The sequence below is a fragment of the Lipotes vexillifer genome, unplaced genomic scaffold (assembly GCF_000442215.2).
Source record: "Lipotes vexillifer unplaced genomic scaffold, Lipotes_vexillifer_v1.1 scaffold438, whole genome shotgun sequence".
Taxonomy (NCBI): domain Eukaryota; kingdom Metazoa; phylum Chordata; class Mammalia; order Artiodactyla; family Lipotidae; genus Lipotes; species Lipotes vexillifer.
In genome coordinates, this window is record NW_006784126.1 from 1,633,945 (window position 1) to 1,654,012 (window position 20,068).

At 39.6% G+C, this 20,068-nt stretch overlaps 1 protein-coding gene across 3 annotated transcripts in view; it reads left to right on the top strand.

Annotated features, from left to right (window-relative positions):
* EPB41L2 (erythrocyte membrane protein band 4.1 like 2) overlaps positions 1-20,068 on the top strand; it is a 98,875-nt gene that overhangs the window by 73,105 nt on the left and 5,702 nt on the right. The window contains exons 12-17 of one of the 3 annotated variants that reach the window (XM_007456545.1): positions 2,924-2,986; positions 4,904-5,050; positions 12,683-13,243; positions 15,118-15,240; positions 16,998-17,096; positions 18,980-19,060. In XM_007456545.1, coding sequence (XP_007456607.1) covers positions 2,924-2,986; positions 4,904-5,050; positions 12,683-13,243; positions 15,118-15,240; positions 16,998-17,096; positions 18,980-19,060 — 1,074 coding nt within the window. The remainder of the gene's footprint in view (positions 1-2,923; positions 2,987-4,903; positions 5,051-12,682; positions 13,244-15,117; positions 15,241-16,997; positions 17,097-18,979; positions 19,061-20,068) is intronic. The other 2 variants (XM_007456546.1, XM_007456547.1) reach the window with 2 other exon arrangements.

Here is a 20,068-nt window from a genome sequence, read left to right on the forward strand (position 1 = left end):
ACCACTCATCCGCTGTGCTCCATCTCTTGCCCTACACATATTGCCAACCCCTGAAATGGACTTGCTTTCAGACGTTTCGGAGGAAGACCCCTTTGGGGAGGCCGATCAGATCACACTAGACAGCTTAGAGCTGCCTTCCCTGGGCGAAACATCAGAGCGGGGGCCTTGTGATTCTGGCTTGGATCCTCTTGAAGCCCCTCCTGAGACTGACTGTCCTCCCGCCCACGAGAAGCCTCTAAAAGAGGCTGAGCACAAGGGTTCAGAGTTTGGGCGCTTCTTTGGTTTCTGCAGACGCTTTCCACCTCGCCTCCCCTGACTGCTCGATGATGACGGGTAACTTGCCTTCCCCAGCCTCCCCAAGGTCTGGGTCTCCTTCCTCCCCACCGATGTCCAGCATCTGTGTTCCCATCACCTCCCCTTTGTTCCTTCCCTCCCTCATCCTCATTTTCGGACTCCTCTCTGCATCTCAGTCAGTGCCTTTTTCTCTCACCTTTTCCCTTCCTCTGGCTCTATCCCTCTACTCTCTGGAGGCAAAAGCCGCTTCCTTGACTGTTTCTTATGACTGTGACTTGAATGACAAAACGGAGCAAGAGGAAGCAGCTGCTGGCTCTCCTACATGAGCTTTAAATCTGTGCGGTCAACAACACTCCACTTCGTCTTATACCCTTCGTAATGTAGAGTGTAAACGTGTGCATAAATTCCATCACTGGTTAACCTCAAAATAGTATGATCTGCACACTTTCACACACATCCTTTTAGTACATGAGAAATAAGTGTAATTAAACACTTTCCCTCCACTGATATTAATTGACTAGGTCCACACATTCTAAAGTTAAGAGCAAAGTTGTAGGATTATTTTATAAATACCGGAACCATACTAGGCCATAAAAACAAGGAGAGGGGGAACCTATGTTGCCCTTAATAATCTGTTTTGGGTCTGTCCATTTTGCAGATAAATGTTAATGCTGTTCCTTTAGGATGGAAACTTTATTTTGATATAGAACTTAGGATGCACTGGACATAACTAATCGATATGTATCAGTAGAATTCCTTAGTGTTATTATTTCTCTGTTAGAAAGCCAAGCTTGTTCTTGCATTTTTGAGGATGCATCTGTGACCTTTACTCCTGACATGCATAGGTCTAATGTCAGAAACTCCTTGTCTCCCTATTATTGTAGCATTTGGAGCCCAGATGAAGTTCAGGTAGTTTGTTTTCTTTTTTTTTTTTTTAACTCAAAATCATGTATTATATACGAGTCACCGTCACATATTCTGTAAGGAAGATACTATTTTGTTATCTTTTCTTTAACAAATATGTATGAAAAATGAACCATAGTATTTCGAAAATTTAGACTCTGTAGCACTAAGGTTGGACTGGACCTCTTAGTGTTCTTTTATTTAAAGTTAGGTGTCTGGTTTGATCCGAGGATTTTTGCCCCAATTATAGGGCTACCTCTGCAGTACTAAGCAGTGCTCACATGTGTAGCAGTTTTTGATTTGTTTTGCTAAATGTGGTCTGGGGACTTAGTGTCCCATATCCTGTGGTTACTATTAATACATAAAATAAATCACAAAATTTAGAGCAAGTCTAAATGTGAAGAAAATGTAAAGATAATTAGGCATAGTGGGAGAATGCATGATTCCTGAAGGTTACCTGAAGGATGCCAGGTCGACATTTTCGAGAATTAAGTGCTGACCAAGGAATTGGAAGATGATTCTTAGCAAATTGTTGAGTGGCTGTGTCTAATTTTTCCCTGCTGATCAAAAGATACTCTGAGTTCCCTGCTTACCTCTCAAAAATGCTTGAATAGTTTAAAAAAAAAAAAAAAGCACTTTTGAACTCTCGGATTTGACACTGTCATTACAGTAAAGAAGAAAAAGAATATGTATAATCCTGCTATAAATTAACATGTAAAGGTTAAACTCTTTTCCTTTGGTATCTGAACCAATATTTTTCTTTTATGCTATTCCCTTCCATGAGTCAGTAGTCATCAGTATTTATGTTAGTTTTAAATGTACAGATTAATTCTTTGGGTCATTAGATAACTGTCCAACTATGAAAAAGTATTCTTAAAGAATTTTATGAAAGAAAAGTGGCTATAAAATATAAGAATGTTTTTAACTATCCACCATTTTATATGAAAGTAGCAAAATAAACCAGTTTCCCCCCCCAAGGAAAGAAATCTGTGTTAAAAAACTAAATAATAGGGTGAACATTTGTCCCTGATAGAAAGTGAAAGCCAAAATTTACATCATGACACTTTTGACACTTTGCCCTCGCCACTAGTTGATTTAGATGTTTCAAGTTAGAACAGATTGAATTATGCCATTTTTACACTCTCATGTTTTCATTCCTGAGTCAAAACATACTAAAAAGCAGCGCATAATCTAGGGACTGAGAAAGAGTGAAGCTTCCATTCTGCATTCCATCTTTGCAAAAGACCGTTTCCATCATTTGTGCAACACTGTAGGTGAAGAAAGACCAAAGTGGCTTAATAGTCTGCATCTCCTGAGGGCCAGACAGTAAAGGTTGGTAATGCTGGTTCACCATTTAAGTTCAATACAGCTTCTTTGCACTGATGGTAGCGTTTCCACTAATACTCCCCTTCTCTCTGGCTGCTTGCTGGGTGACTTCCAGGCGAAGACGGAAGAGGAGGAAACACAGCTGGAGGAGGTGGATATTTTTCCCCCAAAGTTAAATACCTGGTAGCCGCTGCCTGCCATTATCATTGTGCGGGGGGTGGAGTACTTTTAGGGTTTATTTGTGAGTTTTGCTCGTTTGTGGCTTTAGGTTCTTAAGATTTTTATTCCTCTTTTAATGTCTTAGACTATCCAACTCTGAGTCATTTCTGGTGCTTGCTGATTGATACACTTATGTTTATTTGCCTTTCCCCCCCCCCCTGTGTGTGATTTAATTTCACAGAAAAATTCCTTGAGAGTAGAAGGGGATAATATTTATGTCAGACATAGCAATTTAATGTTGGAGGTTTGTATAATTTAAGAAAACAACTCTGTCCTAATGGCTGCCAGGCTGCTGTGAACGGGGGGTCACGCACAGGCTGGCTGGCTGGCAACTTTCAAGCACAGTGCACGATATGCATGGGGGAAGTTCACCTTGGGAGTGCATGTTACCAGTCCAACTTTGTTCTTTTAAAGTGGCTTAGGTAGGAATATATCTACTATAAGTTCTCAAAGTGACAACTGGGAAAAAAAAATTTCTGTGTAATCAAATGAATAAAGTTGTTATTCATTAATCTTGAAGTTCTGCAAGTAAACCTATTTTCTCCTAATGGGTTATCTCCAGGGTTTAGAGTCTGAAGTAACATGATCCCATCCTTAATGCACGTTCACCAGAACAAATATTTGTCGATCTGGCATTAAGTCATTTGGCCCTGTGTCCTCATTTTTTTTTTTGGTGGTGCGAGAGAGTGCCAAAATCCATGCAATTAGGAATGTGGTCCACTTAAAATCTTCCATTTGAGAGTATGCTAATTAATGGGTTTGTTTTGATTAAAAAGAAAGAATAAATGAAAGAAAGTAAGAAAGAAAAGAGGAGGAAAAAAAACCCTAGCCACCCAATTAGGAATGTAAAATGTATTGTATTCCCCGTGTCACACGAGAACGGTTTTTTGTTTCTTTTTCCCCCTTCTTTTAGGGTAGTACGTGGCAGTGTATTCAGTGGAGAACTGCAAGCCTCAGTAATTTGACTAATCTGTTCGGTTGCTTTCAGCAGCTTTGATAACTGTTGGAAATGTATTTTTGCATAACTTACTAAAATGCTCGTGAAGTGTAATACATAACATTGCTTTGAACAAATGCAAGAAATGTGCCTGATCTCAAGCCACAGTCATTCTTCCATGCCATGCAAAGATTTTTAGATTTTCATGAGATTTTGCAAATGGCGATAGCAGCTCATAGATGAGCTACTATGCTTGTGCATGCATATGGAATATCTAATTTAATCAGATGCATGACCTGTTTCTCTGGGAGTAGTGGGATTGAAAGCTATAATCCACAGGTGGCCCCATGATTTTTGAAATCTAAGAAAACATTTAAAATTCAGTTAAAACTGTTTTCTGAATACTGCCTTTTATTTCCACAAATATCATTTCTCAGGGCCAATCTAAAAAATCCCACAAGTGACATTTGTCAGGGCCTATTTCAGTGAAAATTGACCTGGTAGTTCTCCTCGCATCTTTTTATAAGGACTGTTTGGTATGTGGGTGGCTTTTGTGCTTGGCAAGTACGTGAAACCAGTATGATGTTCATTTATTTTAGAGAAAGGCCAAACAGAAGCAGCCTCTGGAAGCTCTTCCGTTTATTCCATAAGGATTAAAAACCATTGCTGAATTTCCTGAAAAAAGCCAACCGTTGGTCCCCCTACCCCCCCTTTTTGGGATGATCCTGAACTGGATTCCTGTCAGGCCAAATGGGCTCTGAGTCCACCTTTCTCTATTTTCACTTGCTTCATTATATTACAGAGTGCAACTCTAGTAGTAACTCTAATCAGAAAGGTAAATTTGCAGGAACAAAGTCATGGGCTGCATTTCAAATCCAACTATTAGAAAGAAGGGTTATTGGCCATGTTCAGTATTAGTTCCATAGCCTCCTTCTACTGATTTCTTAAGCAATTCTAAACAGAGAAGAAGTCAGAACCCTTTAAGACAGGAATCATAAAAAAATTGCACATTGGTTTTATTTTCAAATTTGGACAAACTCATATTCCTAGGTGATGATATGGCTTTTGAGACTTGGCATTTTTCTTGCTTTACTATGTTTTTTTAATCATAAGTTTACTTTGTCTTATTTTTTGGTTTCATTTTTTATTTTTATCCTATTGGGTTTTTTTTTGTTTTTTTTCCTTCTGGATTTTTTCCCCCTTTATTACGTTACATATTGCTAGGACCTGGATAAGGCCCAGGAGGAAATACTGAAACACCAGGCTAGCATTAGTGAACTCAAGCGCAATTTTATGGAATCCACACCTGAACCACGCCCTAATGAATGGGAAAAACGACGTATCACACCTCTGTCCCTACAGACACAAGGGGTATGTCACTAGCTATTTGTTGGCTATATGTCTCAATCCAGCTGTTCAGTAAAACTTAGGTTGCTAATCTATTATGTTGATTCTCAAGACGTTACAAAATGTTCCCTTTAAAAAAAAAATGTAACTGCTAATAATTTTTAAAATACTAAATATTTATTAATAATGTGTAATACTTATTGACGTAGTTCTTGGGTAAATTGTATGGGTTTCGAAATACCTTTAGAATAGTTTCACTATTTTACTCAAGTAAATTGGTAGTGATGAATTGTTACATAGGGCGACCTAGAAACTGACATATATTGTATTTAGTAAGTTAATTATTGACTTCTGAAATAAGAGAGTTTGTTTAATAATTAAAGAATTAGTGATTAAAGGGATGTAGGAATGTAGACTATATTTAGAATGGTTTAAGGTAATTACTGTGAAGATAAAGAGCTAAATTTAGCTTTAAAGACTGATGAGCCCTGTTGAAAACTTGTAAAATGTTAATTATACAACTTAATACTGAAACTTCTTAGTAATGAAATGTAGATTAGTACTTTAAGAACATTTTCACCCATAACATCTCTCCAAACTCATTCTTTTTCTTTCCATGGTTTATTTCTCTCCGCAACCACTATAAGCATTGCCTTTAGAATATGTTCTCAAAATATTTCTTCATTCTCATCTATATCTGTTCTTTTTGATGCTCCAAAATCTCTCCTGTTGTCAACCAAGAACATCATGGGCTCGTTTATTTTACTTGAGGGAGATAGTGATCATACTATATTTAATATGCAGTTTTAAAAAGTGTGTTCAGGTGTTACCCTACAATTTCCTCTTTCCTTTTTTCTTTCACCCCTCTCTTCTCCTTAAATTCATCGTCTAGTCTGACTTGAATGTTACCAAATTGTCGGCGTTTGATTTATATATTCTTAGGCTATTTTTATTCACCTTCTCTTAAAAAGCAAAGCTGTTGGTTACTTTAAATTTCTAAGTTTGTGACAGTGAAAGGAAAACAGCTCTTTAAAGCAGATGAGCAAAAGTAATTGCTAAAAACTGAAAAAGCTTTTGACAGTATTAAGATTTAAAACACCATAGCAGGGTCTTCTGAAGTTGTATATAACTTTAATTCTTATTTTCAGCTTTTCTGAAGATAGTAATGTCCATATTTCAGAATCAACTCTAGAGCGTTGTGTTTTCTGGGGAAACAGTGTCTGATGACGTGCTGGGATTGTGTCCTCTCTTTATGTGCCGCTTCATCTGGTTTGTTCCGCTGACCCACACAGTCGTTTTATGTCTGTGTTGCTGTAGATGTAATGTACTTGTCTTATTTGTTGATCATGTCTACTGTTTAAAACAATAGAGCAAAGGAGACCATCTTTTCAAGGATATTTTATCCATGACGGAGAAGCATCAGATGGCGGCCGCGTGGACAGTTGAAGAGAAAGCCCAGGAGGCAGACAAGGTGTTCACCTTGCATCCTTGGATCTACTCTTGCTTTTTCCCCTTTTCCTTTATTTCTGTCTACAGCCATAAGATACTCCTTTTTCCTTGTGTATCAACCTAAATTTTTTAAAATAAACTTTTGAGTGCTTAAAAAGTAAAATAGAAACATAGGATCATTAGATGAGAAGCACCATATTGCAAAAGTACTTTATTTGAAAATCCACAATTTGAAATGCAGACATCTCAACCGATACAGGTGATAAATTACCCCTTATTTTGATGGATGTGGCTGGCAGTTGGGAAACCATGATTTCACACGAAAATGCACTGTTTGTACAACGCACACTGTGGTGGTGTTAGAGTAACGAATTACGTGTGATTTAGGTTACCGTTCTACTAATTGCATTTGGAAACCTTTTGAATTTTTATTTTTTAAATTTTCAACGGGCTAAAAGATTTTGGTGTATGCGAGCAGCCCCTCGGATCTCTCTGTGCTCCTGCGTATATGAAATATCTGGCATTACTAGGGAAGTTAGCTTTCCGTTGCTTTTACATTGTTATTCTATTTCTAGTGATTTTGCTTAGCTAGCTAGTCAGCTTATTGTTTGTTGGAACTAGAATGCTTAGAGTCTAGTGGAGGAGATAGCAGACATGCAAATTAGTAACTAGAAAATTTGGAGCGCTAAGAAGTGTTAAGGAGATGAAATACTTGTCGAGTTAGAAGGTGATTGGGAAGGCTTGGGAAGAGATAGCATTTGAGTTGAGGCCTTAGTGATGAGAAGGAGGTGGACGTGTGAAGTTTTTTCCATGTGCAAGGAAGAGCAGATGCAGCCCCAAGACAGGAATTAATTTAAAGGACTGAAAGACCAAATGACAAGGTCTGAGAAAAGTCAGAGGTCAGACTCCAGATCTTGGCAGGATCTTCAAGAACATATTAACAATTTGGAGTTACATTATAGGAGTGATGGGAAACTATTGGAGAGCTTTAAGCTGAGTAGTGCTATAATCCCACATGTATGACAAAGACCCCTCTGGTGCTGGTTGAGGAATGGATTATAGGGGATGGGAACGGGAGCACAGATCGGAATAAGGAGAAAGTGTTTCCCTTCCACCAGGTCTGATTTTGTTAGTTGGTAGAGAGTATTACTCATCAGAACATACAGTGGGATGGTGGGGGAGGCAAATTAAGTAGAAGATGAAGCCTTGCGCTAAGAGAATCTGAGATCTGGTTGAGGTGAAATATTTCTGGAACACCGCAAATGAGAAACGTAACGTCATAAAGCTAAACCAAGTGACATCTTTATATACTTTAAAGGTTAGCTTGAAATCGAAAGCCAATCAGACTCTGCGTGTAAAATGATGACTTTAATATCATATGCTTTGAAATATTACATAGTTTTGAAAATCTATCCTCCTTTGAAGCGAGTCAGATGACATCATTTGATCAATTTAAAATGATGTCCTTGCAGTAGGAAACTTTGGGATTTCGGTGACGATGTTTAAAATGATCATTTTTTCTGGATGTCATCGTTTAGGGGAGTGTACAATATAAACCATGTACAGTGAAAGCCATCCATTCGTTATTGTAGAAGTTAACATTAAAATGATGTTATGTGAAATTTAAATCTGGAATTTATCCACTGTTAAGCTCCTAAACCGTTTATCTACGCTTGAAGTTACTGCTTTTTTCTTATTCTTTTCCTCTCCAGCACATGCAGGAAAATACGTACGTACTTAACACACATATGGACTGTTGTAACTGCAATCATCCATTCACCCAACAAACATTTTTTGACCACTTACACTGTATCCGCCCCACGCCAAGTAACACATCATTGCTATTAGTTGAAAGTTAAATCTACTGGAGTGTTTTGACTTTTAACAGAATATCTTTTAAATTTCTGTCTTTGTTGCATCTTCATTTTGCTACTTGATTTTTCAGGGTGTCCTGATTTTCTTTAAATTGGAGTCCTTAATAAAATGTAAAATAAAAAATTATGCATGAGTATAATTTGACCAAGTTTTCCAAATATCTATAATATGTGTTCTATGGATTAAAAAAAAAGAACAGTAATAGTTTCTTGTTTAGAAATCAATACATCAAACTTTAAAAATGGTTTCAGTACATTATGAATAATTTTGAGAGTAGAGCAGAAAATTGGAAACCAAATCATTTAGTCTTTAATAGGCTAATATCTATTGTATATCCTCTTACAGTATTGTGAGAATTATGACACACTTGAACTTGTTTAAAATATGAGTTTATATTTTATATAGGAACTCCTGGGTCTAGTAGAGATTATTGGACTTTTAAGGTAATTTTGGAGATATTTTATTGAATAATTAGATGCATGGCACTTATTTAAACTCTCCAGTGATCTCTTACCGGCTAGGACACCATCTCCACCCACCCAACCCTAGGGATGATGTAATTATGGAGATTGTAATTAAGCTGAAATTGTCCAGAAACTTGTTTTCTCTCCTGAGTACTGTGCTTATGCACCTCGCCTTCCTCATCTCATCGTACCTTCCCTTCACCCCAGTTAGTGCACTGTCCCAAGGGGCATCCCAGAATGCCATTCATTTATTCATTTGTTTATCTATCTTTAAGATCTCTGAGCAGTGGGTTTTATTAGGAAGTATTCTGGCATACATCTGACGTGAGGGGGAGCTTCATAGTGACTCTTAACCATTGGCATTCTAGGTACCTGGGATAGTCCCCAGCTTACCTGTTGTGCCCTCAGACAGATTAAGGACTGTCATTTAAGGGCCAGAAATATGAAGATTAAATTCGCCTTAATAGCCTTTCAGGGATAGATGATTTTCACATTGCTCAGAGTTTCCCCCTCTGAGTTTGTCTTCCTGTTTAGAGTTTTTTTTTCTTTACCTGTTTCTTGTTGAAAAAAAAAAAAAAAAGATACTGTTTCTTCATTCCGTGGCATATTTAGCATGTCTGAGGGAATTTCAGTGGGTTACTGTCAAAGCGCTCTCCGTACAGACAGAGTGGTATGGGGCAGGGGAGAAGTCGTAGGAGCTGAAATGGTTAGTGAGGGCCATACACAAAACGTGGAATATTAAGTGGACCTCAGAGAGATGACAAAGATTGGCAAGGCCCAGAGTGCCTGGGGAAGGGCATTGGAGGCAAGGGGTTAGGGTCACCCAAGCTCTAGCACAGAAATAAGTGTGGCAAGTGCAGGGGCCACCGAAGAGGCTGTTCTATGCAGAAGGCCCCGCGCCGAGAAGCTCCCTCGAGAATATACAGAGCAGCGTTTGACGGATGAGTGGGTTGGTCATGCTCAGCTTGTGATAAAATTTCAGTGAGACACTAAAGAGTTTTAGCTTGTTTCTGTAGGTTAGAGCTATCAACGATTCTCAAGCAGGGTGGAAAGCTGTCATTCAGGCCAGTGGCCACAGACGCCTGCTGCAGAATCTTTTAGAATCCTTGCCTTTCTTTCAATTTATGCTACTCTGTGATTCTCTCTTGCGTAACCTTTCCTTTCAATAGGTCACTGCTGTCTGTTCTGACTTATTGTTAACTCTTTGCTCTTCCTTTTCTGACCTCTCTAGAGCCTAGAAGAGGAGATAACATCAATTTTGTTTAGTGAAAAGGGCTTTTCTGATAGCATGAAAGCCTCCTTCACCTCAGCCACCACTTGGACAGCAGAGGGCACTGTTGTGAACTCTAGTGCACCTTCTGAAAAGCTTTCTTCCTCGCCCTTCTCACAGTTGCCTGAGGTGCATTTTACTTTGTTTCCCCTGTTTTTAAAAGCCACGTATAAGAGTGATTTTTATTTTTTGAGTATTAAGGAACCTCTTCCTCCAGTTCTTTCACTGGTGCAATTAACTCTTCCTGGGAGAAACATTCAAGAAATAATGACAGAATTTGGACTCGAGGAAAAGATACTGATTGGATGTTTCTTTTGCTTCCTTTCCCTCCACCCCAATCTGCCTAAATTCAGAGAATCATTTAAACCACTAAGGCCCAGAGTCTGAGTTGTTATGTGGAGGGAAACCTTCAACCAAGTAGAAGCTAAGTATTTTTTGCAGAAAAGTTTTCAAAGCCTAAATGTCTTTTAAACATCTTCTGATGGTTTATTATTTTAAAAATCCTGCTTATATGGAAAAATTTGAAGTGCTTGCCATACTCAATGAAATAATTATTTTCATTTTTTGGAATGACCCCTAAGGGATTCCCTGAACTTGGGCAGAACCCATCTGGCCATTTGAGGTTAAGTAATAAAAATAATGATAATGAAATGTCTCCTTTAGAAATGTTCTGATCACTGGATATCTTTATTTATAAAGAAGTTTATAAGTAGGTACAGTTAAATGTTACCCATTTACCAAAATAGATTTAGAGATTTTCAGTTTAACATCTGAAACCTCTGGGCTTTCAGTAAACTTGGAAGGATGGCTCTCTTGGTCTGTCAGTAACGTGATTTACATGGTATTAATTTTGAGCGATGAAAACATGCCCTTACCATGCCTTTAAGAATAACAGGGCAGATCATGGGGCTTCCCTGGTGGCACAATGGTTGAGAGTCCGCCTGCCGATTCAGGGGACACGGGTTCGTGCCCCGGTCCCGGAAGATCCCACATGCCGCGGAGCGGCTGGGCCCGTGAGCCATGGCCGCTGAGCCTGTGCGTCCGGAGCCTGTGCTCCGCGACAGGAGAGACCACAGCAGTGAGAGGCCCGCATACCACAAAAAAAAAAAAAGAATAACAGGGCAGATCAAAGACAGTGTGTGAGTATATGTTGAAAGGTGCCCTTTCAGGACCTTTTGCTCGTGGTTGTCCATGTTGCTGGAGCACATAAACATGAGGTCGTGTTATCTGTTACAGGAAACAGCTCCAGTCCAGTTAGTGTCTTGGCAGCTTCACTGCAAGGTCTGTTTCTGCCCAGAGGGTTCAGGGGTGCAGTGCTCTTCACTCAGCATCGAGATACTTTCTTGAATAAGTAGGGCTACTATCTCTAGCTGAATTTTTAAAGTTAGAGCACAAGGCATTAGGGCTACCCGAATGTCAACAAGTTGGCTAGGCTTTATGTAAAGTAGCCTTTTAAAAAAAATAAGGAAAATTTTAATCTTTAAAAACAGACTCCTTTGTAAGAAAGTTTCTACCCTGATTATCAATACTATATCATAGGAAGTTATTTACTAATGTATTTCGTCTTCAGGCATTTATTGAACATTTAGGTCCTGTACTTAACTGGAGTAAATCTAGTCCCCCCAAAGTAGATGCCTGCAGAGGCTAGCAATGTGCATCTCAAATGATAAACTGGGTCCATTTCAGTTTTCAAATGGAGGAGCTAAATTCTAAGAGAACACACTTGGAGCCATAACTGACATCCACCCTAATGTTATAATATCCCTTTTGCTAATCTGTCGCACAGTTTGGGATGTTAATAATCATTTCTGAAATGACAACATTTTTATGTTAATAACTGTCTGAGACAATTATAATTTTCCCAATTAAAGCTGATTTTTAAACAAGCCAGCAAAAAACAAAGGCATTATCTTATTAATACTATATTCATTTAGGAATTAGGGGTTCAGGCCAGGATTTTTTTTTTTTTTTTTTGGTCTGATTAAAATCAAATTGTTGAATAGATTTTAAAAGTCTTAACGTTTAAACTTTAAAATAATGAGTAAGCTCTGGTATAATTCCATTTTCCCCCCCTACCTTTTCAACAAGAAGGAGCTTATAGATATAATAAAACCATTTCGTCTCTTTGGGACGATGCTAGCAGTTTTTGTGTTTTTGTTTCCTTCCCTAAGCTTCTTGCATTTGTCTGGATTGTCATTCATGTGACCTCGGGCAAAGGTTTTTGTAGCTGTTGATTCTTGCTGTTCTGTCTCTGCGGTGTCGGATGTTTGTTTTGGTGGGTGTCGAGGTAAACCTTTATTGATTCCGTGTCCTCGGTTGCTTTTTGTTCCGCAGAAATGCGCTCCTGAGTCGGAAGGGCCTTGCGCCGGAGCCAGTGATGCTGTTAAGGTTCTCCCCTTCTCCATGTTAACACCATTGCCCGACGTGTCCAATCCCGCTCACGTTTTCACCCGCTTCCCTTTCAGTCCACCATCATCATCATCATCATCTTTGCTTTCCTCCATGACATGAACCTGCCATCGGTTAATTTTGCTTGCCGTCGTTTTGATTTATTCATCTATTTTTGTTTCCCCCTCATCCATTTTTGTTTCTGTGCAGAGTTCACTTGAGACTCTGAATATAGTGGAGAAGCAGCAGGCAGAGGTTGGGAAAGACGAGAGAGTAACCTCGGCAGAGATGAACGGTAAAGAGCCGTCCCCTGGGCATGGTCCTGGGGAGATGCGGAAGGTGGAGCCGGGGACGCAGAAAGATCCCACCCCCCTGTCTTCTGAGAGCAGCAGCGGGAGCGAGGCGGAGGCGGAGGACGTGGGGGAGTACCGGCCCCACCGCCGAGCGCCTGAGGGCGCCATCAGGGAGGAGCAGGGAGAGTATGAAGAAGAGGTGGACGAGGCACCCGGCCCAGCAGCCAAGGTAGTAGAGAGGCAGGACCCGGTGCCAGCAGCCAGCGCGGTCACGCGAGCAGGTGCCAGTGTCGGCACAGTAGAAACAGTGACCCAGGAAAAGGGAGCGGGCCCCCAGATCCCTGCCGAGAAGAGTGTAAACGAAGGCGCTGTTAAGCAAGACGTGAGCGAAGAAACGGAGGACGAGCAACAGAAAGTTAACGGAGACGTGGCTCCCGTTGACCTTGATGTTTTGCCACAGATTATCTGTTGTTCAGAGGTAAATGGGAGACCCAAGCGGGAGCTCAACGCTAGAGCTGTTTCTCAGGTGGAGCACACCTGCCTCTCTTCTTCTGTCCTCCCAGGTCTCCTTCAGCTTTTCCGACAGATTTCTGATTTTGATCTCTCAAGGGAGGAAGGGGGAAGGCCCTGCTTTGTCGATTTTCTGCCCTCTCGGGTCACGGTTTCTGGCGTCTTTACCGCAACTGAATCACGCGATAAACTTTCCAACAGCAGCCATGTCATTTTTTCCCTTCTCATTTTTCTTTGCATGTTTTTGATGGTTTATCTTCAGTTGCACTGTCTCCTCATACTCAATGCCTTTTTGTTCATTAGAAAATTGTGTATGTATTGTTGAAAAACGGGCAGTGTGTGTGTGTGTGTGTGTGTGTGTGTGTGTGTGTGTGTGTTGCTGGTGTCACGACTGGGTTTGACTTTCTGGCTCTCTCTCCAGTTTAAGATTTTCAGAATGGCAGCAGGCTCCGATTACCATGAGGCTCTGAATTCAGCATCTAGCCCTGATGAAAACATTATTTCTTGAGTACCCCTGGCATTTCAGGTTTTAGATTCCAGGCATTGTAGGGTCTGGTCAGGAGACGTAGCTTTCCTCCTGGGCAGCGAGAAGCTAACAGGAGGATACCCTTCTCTTCTCGTTCTGTCCTCTCATCAATTCTGGATTATTTGCAAGTTTTATGATGTGTTTTGTGAGTTGTCTCCATTGGGTATGGGTCCTTTCCTTTTTCTCTTCAAGAAAGAGAACTTTCCATACTTCTCTTAGACTAAGTCTTGGTCACTAGGTGCAGTGTCTCTGATTTGGGAGTTAAAGTTATGCTTAGGGAGGATTTACTTCGATGTGAGTGTTCCTTGATTAAAATTAAATACCGACAGTAGAGGGATTATCCATATTTGCTCTCTTCATGGGGTAGAAAATCTTGAAGTGACTTTGTCTTGAAATAATTAACTGGATTTTTGTTACTTTTAAACTTGCGATTTCACTTCAGAGAAGACATTTTGAAAGTCTTTGAATGCTTTGAACTATTATTTTCTGCATTTAATATACAGGTTATTCCTCTTTAAATAATTACACTTGGGAATTTTCTCTCAAGGAAAGCACTGTAGTGTTTTGGTAGTAGTATAGTCTGATGGTGTATTAAAGATACATGCTCAGCAGACTGCAATGTTAACAGGCATCTATCTCCTTGAATGTTTTAAATGGTTCAGAGCATTAATGCAACAATGGTGGAGTGACTCTACAGGTATAACGTTTTAACTTATGTAATACAGAAGAAACACTGCAAGACTTAGACAGGTATAACTGAAAACAACCCTGCTTGAAGATATTCTTTCTGAAAATGGGGTCTCCTTGTCAGTAGGGCAGAAAAGGCTTTTTGGGAAAAGAGCAAATCTTAGCCTACTGACCAAGTGTGCCAATTAAAGGCACACACGCAAACCTTACAGCCTTCACACAAACTATATGCTTCTTTAAACTGTAATAAAAATGGAGGCAGGTCACTTCTCATCGTTCATTCTGTTTTGTTTTCTTTTCAATTTTATCATTACTTGCTTAAAGCTAAAGTTTCCATATCACTGTACGCCAGGGTTGACACGTAAGTAATTTGGGACCATCATAATTTGAAGCCCGCCACGATTTAGGGAGTCATTATGCCAGCTTATTCTTCATATATATCTATACACATATATATGATATTTGAAGGAAAGTGTTTTTCTTTTGTTTTAGATGATTTCCTTTTACTCTTTTCTTTTGTTCATGAGTGTGTGTTTGGATATATTTCTTACAGTTATTTTTGAAGCCTCCATTAAGCACTTTTACTTTATTACCTCTAGAATTTATGTTTCCCTTCCTTTTCACTTCAGCCACCAGTGGTAAAAACAGAGATGGTAACAATTTCTGATGCCTCACAAAGGACAGAAATCTCCACCAAGGAAGTCCCTATTGTCCAAACTGAGACCAAAACCATCACATATGAGTCTCCACAGGTACAAAGTCTCTAGACTTCGACTGTTTGAGTTCTTTTTACTTAGTCTTTCTCTTTTCATTCTGTCTTCTCCTAGTTTATGTTTCTGACTTTGATGTAGCTTTTTATATCTCCATTTTATAACTGTGCTTCAGCAACGGTGACCCAGTGATTATGGGGGGAAGCATACATGTGATTTTTTTAGGACAGGCAGTACCAATGTTGTTCTTATTATTCTTATAAGCCATTTCTGGCTTGATGTATCCAGGGGTGTTTATGTACACTTGGGAAACAGATCATCTTACAAAGCTTGTTGGATCTGATTTAATTTATGGATTCGTAGAATTTAATTTAGGCTTTTATGCCCTCCTCCAACTCCACGAAGACAGAGCCATTCAACTCACTCTTGTTTACAGGTACACACATAATGCACACACACCTGTGCTTCTCCTCATGTGGGATTATTTTCTGAAAACATATGTCGCCATTCTTATGTAAATACTGTGATACTGTGTGTCTAAATAATTATCGGATTCGTGTGTTTGATTTTAGGTATTCACACATTGATTCTGTAAAGATTTGAAATAAGATATTTAACCTTAAGGGTAACAAAAAAGGGGAAAGTACTCATCATTTCAAAATGGAACCGTTTAGAAACCGGGACAGCTCTTCTCTCAACTGAGAAATTTAGTGTTCTAGTAGGATTGTACCGTGGTGGAGGATGGCAGATTACTGTCCTCTCGAAATATTTTTTAAAGGTGTAATGCGTTTATGTGTGAAAGAGTCCTTAAAATAATTTTAGATATGCTCTCTGTAAATGTGCGTAGATCCCACATAAGCACAAATAGGTTTCTTATGAACGGGCGTGGTAGGAGAGCGTGTACTCACGTGTTTCTGTTGTGGTAAGTGCCCTTGTAAAGAAGTAGAGGTGCGTGACCCAAGTTCGAGAGGTCTCCTCCTAACTTACAGTAAGAAAGACTCTGCACTTTCCAGTTATTTCCTGTCAGTGTCAGGAAACTGGAGATAAATGTGTTTGATGATCTTAGCATAAACTCGTAGCCTATTGATGTGCGTCATAATTTCCCTTGGTAAACTCTAGAACTTTCTAGTATCAAAGCAAAGAAGTTAAACCCTATATAGACATAGTATAAGATTTATATGTAAGCTATATATATATATATATATACACATATAGAGTGTGTGCGCATACGTATTGAAATACATGTAGCCGTGTATACGCACAAACTATTACAGGAACCATGTCATTAAAAAAAAATCTAGAGATAAGCAATTAACCAAATCGCTTAAGCTTAGTCTATCCTAGTCAGGTTCTGTTGCTTAGTAAGCTGAGAAAACGTTTATTTTTACCCACCTGTGCTTAAAAAAACAACAAACTCAGCACTTCTGGTCACTGTGGAAACTTCTCTGCTTGGTTCTCTGCTTTCTTCTTCTAGCTTCTGTAAATGGCTCTCAGTCAGATTTTCTCACGACTCCCCTGTAGATCTCAGTCCCACCTTCTATGTCCATTCTTTGTTTTTTCTCTCTCCGCCCAGTGTTGGCTTCTCCATGTGCATTTAGCCCTTGACTTTACTCCGTTTATAAATGCCAGCCAATCTCTGATCAGTAAATCACCACTACAGATATGCAGAGGATAGGCAGCTAGCATCTTCTGCCGACTCCTTAGGTCTTAAAAGCTGCACATTCGATGGGGAGGGGTCTTCTCTGACAGTGTAACGGAAGTTAAGCCTTACTTTGTATTTTTCCCCCAACTCTTCAAAGATTGATGGCGGGGCTGGTGGTGACTCGGGCACGTTACTGACTGCACAGACCGTCACATCTGAGTCCGTGTCGACGACGACAACCACGCACATCACCAAGGTAAAGCAATCCGGGGGAATGTACACTGCCAACAAAATCTTTTCTGAATGGTTTCTTTGTTCCTCTTCACACTTCCAGTTATTACGCGCAGTGCCAGTGGAATAAAAATGCCTAGATTTAAAGTGTGCAAGAAACTGGGCTCCACTGACATTTGTATTTAAACCAAATCCAAATTGCAAATTTGTAAAGTACAAGGGGGTAAAAATATGTTCTAAATAGCTATACTTAAGACAGCTGTAGGAGCAGAGGGAACCTAATAAAATTGGAAGCCTAGCTTTGGTAAGTACAAGTCAGCTCTCCTGACTGAAGCAAGGAAGTGAAGACTGCCATTGAAAATTTTCACTGAGTTGTTCAAATCGTGTACATTTCCCCCATTGATTTAAGATACTAGTGTGTTGATTTGGAGCATTTCTCCAGATCACTCTCTAAATGTTTAACAGTTCATGACCAGTGATCCTCAAAGTGTGGTCTCTGCACTGTCAGCGGCAGTCTCACCCAGGGACTCGTTAGCAGTGTGAATACTGTGACCCCACTCTGGATCTTCTGAAACCCCAGGAGTGTTTAGGAAGCCCTCCACATGACTCCAGTGCGTGACGTGGTCATCACCTTTCTAACCCAGCATTATTTTACAGTCGTTCCTTTTTGCTTCTGCTTCTCACATTTGGTTAGTGCTTGAAGGTCTCAAATGTATCCCTTGTGCCCTCCTCACGCCACATTTCAACAACAAAAAAAACTGTGAATTAAAAAATGTCCCATAAGTGCAAGATGGTATTGGTGTTCATTTTAAAGCATATCCAGTTATTAAGACCTAATGATCTTAGCGATCAGCCTTGTTTCTTACGGTGAAGTGCGATACCTGTGACCGTGTGTACATTTATTAGTGTTGCAGAGGTTGAGTGTGCACTTTCTCAGGACTGGGTGGTATTTGCTCATTGTTTAGAGTGTCACAGGCATATGATCTCTCAGCCTGTATCATGCCCCAGGCTTCTGTCACCTCGCTCCAAGCCAGTAACTCTGTAACTCTGTGGGCAGTTCACCCAGGAGCTCCTACCCCCGGGTCTCCTCACAGCCTTTGTTCAGCCACATTCCATGTCCATGTCACAGCCACGTGCAGAATCAAATCAAACATTGGATGAAAATCTTTATATCGCCCTCACACATCTTACCTATCTTAAACCAAGTCCAAGTCGTCGTCTTTTTTTTTTATTATTATTGCACTAAACCAAATGAAGAAAGTCACCAAATGGATCTGTATGATGCCAGTCAATTTCGCAAACCTAAACTAGATGCCTAAATTATTAGCATTCCTTATAAACTCTACATAAAACAACTATTTCTCCTTTGCTCGCTTCTTTTCAAAAATTGGCCAATTGGAAGTGAAGAAACTCAGGAAACTGTAACGGAATGTTCCAGTGGAATTGTTCCCTGCGCCACCAGGGAAGCCCTCATAATGTATTTTTTAAAATTCCTTGAGAGTTATTATAGGTTAAAAGGTTGCCCTGACTCTGAATTTTGACTTAGTAATAGAGCTTCCTAGTAGATGACTATACGTGTGTCTGTTCACCACTAGAAAATGAATTACCTGTGTGGAAACCAAGCGTCTGTTGCATCTTAATCTCACCTGAATGTTGATAAGATAGTTTTTAAGGTTGCTTTCAGTTTAGGACTGCTTACAGATGATGCTACACTTCGAATGATCGGATTCTCTATGGAGCTTAAAAATAAAGAAATTTCTAGAACATCTGTCTTCCCCACCCAGTGTGAATTGCTTAAGGATGATCGGAAGGTCTAGGTGTGCGCCATCTCTGTTTTCTCTGATTATGTGTAAACATGTTTTAGTGATTGCTAATCCTCCCTTCCTTCTGTTTCTTTATGACCTTTAGACTGTAAAAGGTGGAATATCTGAAACAAGAATTGAAAAGCGCATCGTGATCACGGGAGATGCAGATATTGATCACGACCAGGTAAAGACTTGAGCTTCTGGTTCTGAAACTGGCCACGTTTATTTTCTAAGTTTCTGTCATCATGTCACGTCCCTGTGCCAAACCGCTTCTCTAAGTACCTCCTTGCTAGATGAATGCGCCTCCTAAGCTTGGCATAAAGGCCCTTCACAGCCTAGACACAACCTGTCCTTTCAGCCTTCCTAGCACTGAATTAGCACAAAATGTGGGTTGTTTTTCATTTCACACTAGCTTTACCTGTACCTTTGGCCCACAATAATCAAGAGGATTTTTGGCAACCATCAGGCATTCACGTGGGCCTGGTTTAAAGGCAGGTCATCATTTATTGAAAAATAAATGGCAGTTAAACGACACTGGCTTCCAAAAAAATAAGGAAAGCCGCTAAGGTTGGCTTATGCCTGCTTTCAGGAACTTACCAAGTATTTTTTTATAGCATTAGAAAAGTTGGGCTATTTACCTCTAGATGTTTTCTCCTAGTTATTACTATTATTGAAGGGTAGGAAAAGGTAATATAAGGTCTCTTACAAAGTGAAAATTTATATGTATTCAGAAAAGATTTTTTAAAGAATTGTACTTCCATTCTACTGTTAAGCTGAACAGGTGACGAATGGAACCGCTGGAGACTTGGAGAGTAGCTTTAATTTTAGACTGCAGTCCCAAGTGATGATGAGAATTTTTTGTTTTGTTATTTTCTGAGTGATTTTAACTCAACTCTAAAGGAGACCAAGCTCTTTTCCTTTTACCATAATTTGAAGAAATGGAAATGTTCAGTTGACCAAATGTTCAGTTGTCCTCAGCTGGGGAGTAGGAACAAATGATAGTCGCCCAGCCTTGAACAGAGAAATTTTAGAGAACAAAATTTCTCGTTTAAGAAAGGCTTGCTGTAAGAAAGGCCAAACAGGAATAGATTTTCTTCTGTGCCTAAAAAGAAAATTACTGTTCTTTAAAACTCCTGTATACATAATTTTACGTACATATTTCATAATTTTTTTTTTTTTTTTTTTTTTTTTT